At 37.8% G+C, this 10,000-nt stretch overlaps 1 protein-coding gene across 1 annotated transcript in view; it reads left to right on the forward strand.

Annotated features, from left to right (window-relative positions):
- ptpn9 (protein tyrosine phosphatase non-receptor type 9) overlaps positions 1-9,762 on the forward strand; it is a 26,794-nt gene extending 17,032 nt beyond the window's left edge. Inside the window, exons 7-13 of the mRNA XM_062963631.1 lie at positions 2,637-2,965; positions 4,273-4,366; positions 5,828-5,897; positions 6,140-6,218; positions 6,466-6,616; positions 7,658-7,865; positions 9,548-9,762. Coding sequence (XP_062819701.1) covers positions 2,637-2,965; positions 4,273-4,366; positions 5,828-5,897; positions 6,140-6,218; positions 6,466-6,616; positions 7,658-7,865; positions 9,548-9,762 — 1,146 coding nt within the window. The remainder of the gene's footprint in view (positions 1-2,636; positions 2,966-4,272; positions 4,367-5,827; positions 5,898-6,139; positions 6,219-6,465; positions 6,617-7,657; positions 7,866-9,547) is intronic.
- The last annotated feature ends 238 nt before the right edge of the window (positions 9,763-10,000 follow it).

A 10,000-nucleotide genomic window follows, 5' to 3' on the forward strand; every position in this document is an offset into this window, starting at 1 on the left:
TCTCTATTTATTTGTTTGTTTACTAGATTTATATCTTGCCCCGAGGGGGACTCACAGGGCGGCTTACAAATAATATGTACATACAATATATTATATTATTAGCACAATATTAGCATTATATATTACTATATTGTACTATACCAGGTGCGAGATGATGAGGTGGCTGGCCTTGAAGGAGTGCCATTACTATCTAGAGCAGATTGCTTGCAATGGAAAGGAATGTCTCAGCCTCAGCGTAGCTTGAGATTGGCTGGAAAGCGGGAGGCCTCTGAAGGAAAGAGAAATGCATTTTTGGGTTGCTTTTAAAACTGTGTGTTGAGAGACAGATCTTTGTCAAAGCAAATTCTCGCTTCATTAGAGTGGATGTCCATACTTTCCTGCCTTAGAGATTCTCCTGTTTCTGGATCTTTGTAACCTATGGACCTTTTTTCTTTTGGATTTACTGACTCTTGTTTTGCCTATGGATTATTGGATTTACTGACTCTTGTTTTGCCTATGGACTATTGGATTTTATTCACTCTTTTTACAACTACGTTCTGGATTATCCAACGCATTTTTGTAGTCAATGTTTTCAATACATCGTGATATTTTGGTGCTACATTCATAAATACAGTAATTACTACATAGCATTACTGCGTATTGAACTACTTTTTCTGTCAAATTTGTTGTAAAACATGATGTTTTGGTGCTTAATTTGTAAAATCATAACCTATTTTGATGTTTAATAGGCTTTTTCTTCATCTCTCCTTATTATCCAACACATTCGCTTATCCAATGTTCTGCCAGCCTGTTTATGTTGGATAAGTGAGACTCTACTGTATGTGTTTTATTGTATTTTTATAATGTTTAAATTGTTTATTTTATTTTATTTACATTTTAATATATTGGGTTTATGGTTCCCGTCCCCTTGATCAGATCATGTGTTATTTATTGCTATAATTGTATTATTTTACTTTGCTTAATAATGTGTTATTATGTTACCATGTAATATTTGTGTTGTTTTATGATTGGAAACCGCCCTGAGTCCCATCCGGGAGATAGGGCGGTATATAAATAAAGTTTTATTATTGTTATTATTATTATTATTACTGTTTTGTTTTGATATTCGTTGTAATGGCTTTATTCTGTTTTGTTTTTGGCATCGCCCCATGTTAGCCGCCCCAAGTCCCTTCGGGGAGATGGTGGCGGGATAGAAAAATAAAGTATTATTATTATATGTACATACAATATATTATATTATTGGTATAGCACAATATAAGCACTATATAAGCATTATATATTATTACTAGCTGTGCCCGGCCACGCGTTGCTGTGGCAAAATGGTGGTGGTATTGGTTAAAAATTGTTGTGTAATTTTTATTTGACGTTATTTGCATTTTTAATTAATTTTATTGTAAGTTATATTTTTATTTATTATATTTTATTATTTTCATTTAGTATTTTTAGTTATTTTGTGTTATTAGAGTATTTTATTGTATTAATTTTTTAGTGTTTTTAATTATTTTTATTGTATTATTTGTATGTATTTTATTTTTATTGTTTTATTATTATTTGTTTGTATTATTATTTGTATGTATTATATTTTATTATTTTATTATATTATTTTTATTTAATTTTTTCCAAATTGTATTATTGTATTTTATTTTTTATGTATTTTTTTGTATTTATTTTATTATTTTTGTTTGTATTGGGTTGCTCTGTGGTCTGCCTGGTCATGTTTGAAATGTTTCTAACTGGCAGCAATTGGATAAAAACAATTATTCCTTTTCTTCTAATTAGGAGTTTATTTTTCTTTTCTTTTTGTTGTCAGCATCTAGGGGCAAGGATTTTGGTTCGTGTTGCCAAGTTTCGTGTGTTTGGGTCATGTAGTTGCATTGTTGTGCATGTTTGCAGGTTTTTTCGGTTTTGTGGCTCCGGATTATGTTTTTGTGGTGTGGTTGTGTTGTAAGAACCGTGAGGCAAGGTTTTTGCGTTGTGTTGCCAAGTTTCGTATTTCTGGGGCGTTTAGTTGTGTTGTTATAGTCACGGCGCAAACAACTTTACCCTTTTATATATATAGATATTGTACTATACAACTATATTGCAATATTATTAGTAATATTACATGTAATATATATATACAATTATAATATTATAATATAACTAGCTGTGCCCGGCCACGCGTTGCTGTGGCAAAGTGGTGGTGGTATTGGTTAAAAATCGTGTAATTTTTATTTGACGTTTTTTGTATTTTTTTATTAATTTTATTGTAAGTTATCTTTTTAAATATTATATTTTATTATTTTCTTGTATTGTTTTTAGTTATTTTCTGTTATAGTATTTTATTGTATTAATTTTTCGGTGTTTTTAATTATTTTTTAGTGTTTTATTATTATTTTTTATTGGGTTGCTAGGAGACCAAGTTGGAGGAGCTTAGCCTTCTAACTGGCAGCAATTGGTTAAAAGTAATTATTCCTCTCTCTCTAATTAGGACTTTATTTTTGTTTTCTTTTTGTTGTATCAACCTAGAGGCGTGGATGATGGGTTGTGTTGTCAAATTTCGAGGTTGGGGGGCCTGTAGTTTTGTTGTTTTGTGGGTCGCCGTGATGCCATCACTCTTTTATATATATAGATAATATTGTATGTGTTTCCTTCAGGTCCAGATGGTGAAGATGTCGGAGCTGAAGGAGCACCTTCCACAGGAGTGTCTCCCGGAGTACCTGGGCGGATCCCTCAAGCTGGACCCGGTCAGCTGGAACGGGCGGTTCCTCCCGCAGCAGAACGGCCACCCGGACCCGCTGGACGAGCTGATCCTGGTGCCCTTGGTCTCCCCCCGGGACAACGGCTCGGTCCACGTCCCGGGGCCCCGGGGGATGACGGTGCAGGAGGTGCTGGAACACGTCGACCAGAAGCAGAAGCGCGGGCTGTACGAGGAGTACGAGGGCATCCGCAGGAGGAGCCCCGCCGGCACCTTCGCCTGCTCCTTGTGAGTCTTGGCTCCGAACTCAATTGCGTTATGTAACAAGATACAGGGGATCCCCACTCTTCATGGCGTACCGCAGGGGTCCCCAAACTAAGGTCCAGGGGCCGGATGCGGCCCTCCAAGCTCATTTACCTGGCCCCCGCCCTCAGTTTTATAATATAATATTTTTATATCATTTTAAATAATATAATATATTGTATATACATATAATATTGATAATAATATTATAATGTTATACAATATAATACTACTAATAATACCATATCATAATTATATGTTATATATTACATATAATATTACAGTATAGTGGTATAGTTCAATATAGTAATATATAATGCTAATATTGTGCTATGCTAATAATATATTGTATGTACATACAGCTTCTGAGTCCCCTTCAGGGTGAGAAGGGCGGGATATAAATGTAGTAAATAAATGTAGTAAATGAACAAATAAATAATTTTAGACTTAGGCTCACCCAAAGTCTGAAATGACTTGAAGGCACACAACAACAACAACAATCCTAATTAACTTGACTATCTCATTGGCCAGAAGCAGTCCCACACTTCCCATTGAAATCCTGATAGGTTTATGTTGGTTACAATTGTTTTCATTTTTAAATATTGTATTGTTCTTTCATTGTTGTTGCTGTTTTGCACTACAAATAAGACATGTGCAGTGTGCATAGGATTTGTTCATTTTTTTTCCAAATGATAATTCGGCCCCTCCACAGTCTGAAGGATTGTGGACCGGCCCTCTGCTTTAAAAGTTTGAGGACCCCTAGCGTACCGTATATACTCAAAGAGTTTTTCAGCCCATATTTATGAGCTGAAAAAGCCTCCCCAGCTTATAATCAGACGCAGGCTATTGCTTGCAATATGTGATCTATTTCTCTCTTCTCCTCCCTTATCAGTGTGTTTTCTTTTGCAAAGCCCCCCTCGCTCTTAATCAAGGGAATGTTTTGAAAAGAGAAAGACGCCCTTGCAAGTCAGGAAGAAGAAATATATATATTCATTAATCTTATGAAAGCATTTCCCCCTGAAATATTTGTTAAACTCTCCTACAGATATATAGGCATTAACCCCTTGCAAGCTTTTGCCATCTCTATGTACCTTTACATGTGTATCTATCTATATACATTAATTTTATATACAGTATGAATTTTCCCTCGTACGTTTGCAGGTCTTTGCAAATCCTTTATACATATACAGTAGAGTCTCGCTTATCCAACGTAAACGGGCCGGCAGAACGTTGGATAAGCGAATATGTTGGATAATAAGGAGTGATAACTCAGCCCGATTCCTTCTTTGCAGAGCTCCCTTTAACCAGGAGAAGAACCGATACGGCGACGTCCCCTGCCTTGACCAGACCAGAGTGAAATTGTCCAAACAGTTCAACTACCAGGAGGTAAGCATGCCAAGGTGTAGCTTCATCTGCACTGCAGAATTAATGCAGTTTGACGTCACTTTGACTGCCATGGCTCAAGGCTATGGAGCAGATCATTTGGAATGATTTTTATGGAAGTTGATTCTATAGAATTGCACTGGAGGACCTAGAAACGTCCAGAAAGAATACGGTTCTAGGTATGTCTAGATCCTCCAGTATGATTAACTATAGATGTGCATTAGAGAACACTTCTATAGGTGCACATTTCTGGAAATTAACCATAGCCATAGAAGTTGGCAGTTGACCATAGCAATGCATGGGAGAGAACATGTGCTAGGTATGTCTAGATCCTCCCACATTATTAAAATGCCAAGGGAGAACACTGTTCTAGGTATGTCTAGATCCCGTTATTAAAATTGCGAGAGTATACTGTTCTAGGTATGTCTAGATCCTACCACATTATTAAAATTGCAAGAGGACACTGTTCTAGGTATGTCTAGATCCCCGTTATTAAAATTGCGAGAGAGAACACTGTTCTAGGTATGTCTAGATCCCGTTATTACAATTGCAAGAGAACACTGGTCTAGGTGTGTCTAGATCCCGTTATTAAAATTGCGAGAGATAACACTGTTCTAGGTATGTCTAGATTCTACCACATTACTAAAATGCAGAGAGAGAATACTGTTCTAGGTATGTCTAGATCCTCCTACATTATTAAAATGCCAAGATGACACTGTTCTAGGTATGTCTAGATCCTGTTATTAAAATTGCGAGAGAGAACACTGTTCTAGGTGTGTCTAGATCCTACCACATTAAAATGCTGAGAGAACACTGTTCTAGGTATGTCTAGATCCTCCCACATTATTAAAGTGCCGGGAGAGAACACTGTTCTAGGTATGTCTAGATCCTACCACATTATTAAAATGCCGAGATAACACTGTTCTAGGTATGTCTAGATCCCCGTTATTAAAATTGCAAGAGAACACTGTTCTAGGTGTGTCTAGACCCTACCACATTAAAATGCTGAGAGAACACTGTTCTAGGTATGTCTAGATCCTCCCACATTATTAAAGTGCCGGGAGAGAACACTGTTCTAGGTATGTCTAGATCCTACCACATTATTAAAATGCCGAGATAACACTGTTCTAGGTATGTCTAGATCCCCGTTATTAAAATTGCGAGAGAGAACACTGTTCTAGCTATGTCAAATCCTCCCACATTAAAATGCCGAAAGAACACTGTTCTAGGTATGTCTAGACCCTCCCACATTATTAAAATGCTGAGAATACTGTTCTAGGTATGTCTAGATCCTCCCACATTATTTTATGGTAATTGACTCTAGAACCTCACTTAAGGACTCAGACATGCCAGGATAGATTACTTCTTTAGGCATTTCTAGGTTCTCCAGATCAATTCTATGGCTTCAGGTAAAGAAAGAAAAAAATAGTAGGCCAAGTTTGTGTTTCCATTGTGTTCCTCCAGTTAACTGACTACATCAACGCCAGTTTCATGGATGGCTACAAACAGAGGAACGCTTACATTGGAACCCAAGGTAAGGATGACCACATTGACCCTTCATAGTCACCTCTAGTGTCCTGTTGTGATATCTAGAACCTATGCCATTGGGATACCTAGAACCTCCCTTCAAAGACAAAGATGACCATGTTGACCCTTCATAGTCACCTCTGTAGTGTCCTGTCTAGAACTTATGCCATTGGGATACCTAGAACCTCCATGCAAAGATGATGCAGCCAACTAACTCTCCCTTGTTGTTGTTGTTGTTTGCTCTCCAAGGGCCACTAGAAAACACCTACAGTGACTTCTGGCGCATGGTGTGGGAGCAGAACGTCTTGGTGATTGTCATGACCACAAGGTGAGAGTGAAGGCCACATGGGTTGGATCTTGGGTCTTCGATGATTGCTCTAGAGCAGGCCTGGGCCAACTTGGGCCCTCCAGGTGTTTTGGACTTCAACTCCCACCATTCCTAACAGCCGGTAGGCTGTTAGGAATGGTGGGAGTTGAAGTCCAAAACACCTGGAGGGCCCAAGTTGGCCCAGGCCTACTCTAGAACTTCACTATGGTGAGCTTGGCTTTCTCATTGACTCTTCGTTGTGCTACAGACTCGAAGAAGGTGGCCGGAGGAAGTGTGGCCAGTACTGGCCCTTGGAGAAGGACTTTCAGTGCTGCTACGGGACGCTGACCGTCACCAATTTGGGCGTGGAGAACCTCAACCATTACAAGAAGACCGCGTTGGAGATTTACCATTGCGAGGTGAGAGCCAATACTGTGACTGATTTGTGACCAGTTTAGGGCAGCAACAACAACAACAACTATTATTACTATTACTATTATTTCAATTTCTAGAAGTTTCTGTGCATCTGTGGCTACCATCTTCAAGAAGTTCTGTTGGCAATAATAATAATAATAATAATAATAATAATAATAATAATAATAATAATAATAATAATAATAAATTCTAGATGTTTCTGTGCATCTGTGGCTACCATCTTCAAGAAGTTCTGTTGGCAATAATAATAATAATCATCATCTAATAATAATAATAAATTTCTAGATGTTTCTGTGCATCTGTGGCTACCATCTTCAAGAAGTTCTGTTGGCAATAATAATAATATAATAATAATAATAATAAATTTCTAGATGTTTCTGTGCATCTGTGGCTATCATCTTCAGAAGTTGTGTTGGCAATAATAATAATTACTATTATTTCAATTTCTAGATGTTTCTGTGCATCTGTGGCTACAATCTTCAGAAGTTCTGTTGGCAATAATAATAATTACTATTATTTCAATTTCTAGATGTTTCTGTGCACCTGTGGCTATCATCTTCAGAAGTTCTGTTGGCAATAATAATAATAATAATAATAATAATAATAATAATAATATTAACTATTATTTCAATTTCTAGATGTTTCTGCATCTGTGGCTACCATCTTCAGAAGTTCCATTGGCAATAATAATAATTACTATTATTTCAATTTCTATATGTTTCTGTGCATCTGTGGCTATCATCTTTAGAAGTTCAGTTGGCGATAATAATAATAATAATTATTTCAATTTCTAGATGTTTCTGTGCATCTGTGGCTACCATCTTCAAAAGTTCTGTTGGCAATAATAATAATTATTATTATTATTTCAATTTCTAGATCTTTCCCCATGTTTTTATAATATAACCCAATAGGAGATGACATTTATAACCCAGGGACAAAAATCGTGTTATATAGTGTAATTAAACTCGCAAGTCTGGAAAAAAGAGAGTAAATGCTTCCTTGTGCCGGGTTCTTCCTCGTTCCAGACCCGCGAGCGGCGCCTGGTGACCCACTTCCAGTTCGTCAGCTGGCCCGACTACGGGGTCCCTTCCTCGGCGGCCACGCTCATCGACTTCCTGGGGGCGGTCAAGCATCAGCAGAGAGTGGCGGTCAGTGCCCTGGGACCACGATACAAAGGGCATCCGGGCGGGCCGCCCATCGTGGTGCATTGCAGCGCTGGGATCGGCCGGACGGGTAAACATTAAAACCATGACCTTGTTAGAAGTCAGCTCTTTGAGCCCTGACCAAGTGTTCGTGTAATGGCACACAGGTTACTCGGGTGTTAAACTGAAGAACCATGCCTTTGAACGGTCAAGGACAAAAAAAAAACTGTCACTACAAACATATATTTGGTTAGCAAAGGATGGTTGTTTCTTTGAAGTTGCCCAAAAGATATATGCTCTCTTGAAACCTCTTAGTTTAAGATATGCACTCAGACATATAAAAAAAACCAGTTTTATTTGAAAAATAACATAACTTGTTTATTCAGAAATATCTTGTATTAATTCAGCTTACAGGTACATTTCTTATTATAATTATAGATAGGATGTAGTTTCCTCTGTGTGTTGAGTACACAGGGTATCATTCTTAATCGATAGTCCATAGTTTTTAAGTATAATTGTATTCACTGAAGTCCATAAGGCATATTTCTCTGCTGACGTCCAAACAGCAACATGCATCCACCTCCACTGAGGTGTAAAAAATGCTATGCTAATATATATGTATGTATATGTATATATATTTATATATGCACACATACATATACAATATAATTGACAATAATATATACAATTATAATATATTGTATATGCATATAATATTAATAATATAATTTTGTAATACAATATAATGCTAATAATACAATGTAATAATATTAATTATATATTACATCTTACATGAAATATTATTAATAATATTACAATATATTGATATAGTACAATATAGTATTTTATTGCCGGTATTGTGCTATGCTAATAATGTAATATTGTATGTAAATTTAGTTTGTAAGCCGCTCTGAGTAAGAAGGGCGAGATATAAATGTAGTAAGTAAATAAATAAATAATAAAGCAGACACTGTGCTATGCTAATAATATAATATTGCATGTGAATTTAATTTGTAAGCCGCTCTGAGTTCCCTTTGGGGTGAGAAGGGCGAGATATAAATGTAGTAAGTAAATAAATAAATAATAAAGCAGACACTGTGCTATGCTAATGATGTAATATTGTATGTGAATTTAATTTGTAAGCCGCTCTGAGTTCCCTTTGGGGTGAGAAGGGCGAGATATAAATGTAGTAAGTAAATAAATAAATAATAAAGCAGACACTGTGCTATGCTAATAATATAATATTGTATGTGAATTTAATTTGTAAGCCGCTCTGAGTTCCCTTTGGGGTGAGAAGGGCGAGATATAAATGTAGTAAGTAAATAAATAAATAATAAAGCAGACACTGTGCTATGCTAATAATATAATATTGTATGTGAATTTAATTTGTAAGCCGCTCTGAGTTCCCTTTGGGGTGAGAAGGGCAAGATATAAATGTAGTAAGTAAGTAAATAAATAATAAAGCAGACACTGTGCTATGCTAATAATGTAATATTATATGTAAATTTAATTTGTAAGCCGCTCTGAGTTCCCTTTGGGGTGAGAAGGGCGAGATATAAATGTAGTAAGTAAGTAAATAAATAATAAAGCAGACACTGACTACAAAAGGGAGTCCTGAGTCCGAACATGCTCAGTACAGCCACATGTCTATAACCCCCAAAGAGGTACAGTCGAATTGGGAAATCAGTGCAGGTCAGCAAATATATACATTGAGAAATGGATAGTGGAAGGCTTGGGGGGTTGCTGTTTCCAACCTTTCCTGCCTCCCTGCAGGTACGTTCTGCGCCCTGGACATCTGCCTCTCGCAGCTGCACGACGTGGGCACGCTGAACGTCTTCCAGACGGTGGTGCGGATGAGGACGCAGCGCGCCTTCAGCATCCAGACCCCCGAGCAGTACTACTTCTGCTACATGGCCGTCATCGAGTACGCCCAGCGGGAGGGCCTCCTCCCCGCCTCCCGCTCGTGGCCCGGCGGAGAGAGGAGCTAATGGGGGGCACGGGACACGGACCCCCACCCGGGCAGGGACACGGACACAAAGCCTTCCTCCTCTCCTTCCTTCCTTCCTTCCTTCTCTGGATGCATCAGAGTTTTCCACTCCACCGGCGCTGATAAGACTTGGAGGGCCAAAAAGCTAGGAGTCACAGTTGGATTCCCCACCGATGGCCAAAGGAGAAGAAGGACTCGAGTGCCAAACACTTCCTTCCTTCCTTCCTTCCATTTGTCCT

Source organism: Anolis carolinensis, unplaced genomic scaffold (genome assembly GCF_035594765.1).
Source record: "Anolis carolinensis isolate JA03-04 unplaced genomic scaffold, rAnoCar3.1.pri scaffold_11, whole genome shotgun sequence".
NCBI lineage: Eukaryota > Metazoa > Chordata > Lepidosauria > Squamata > Dactyloidae > Anolis > Anolis carolinensis.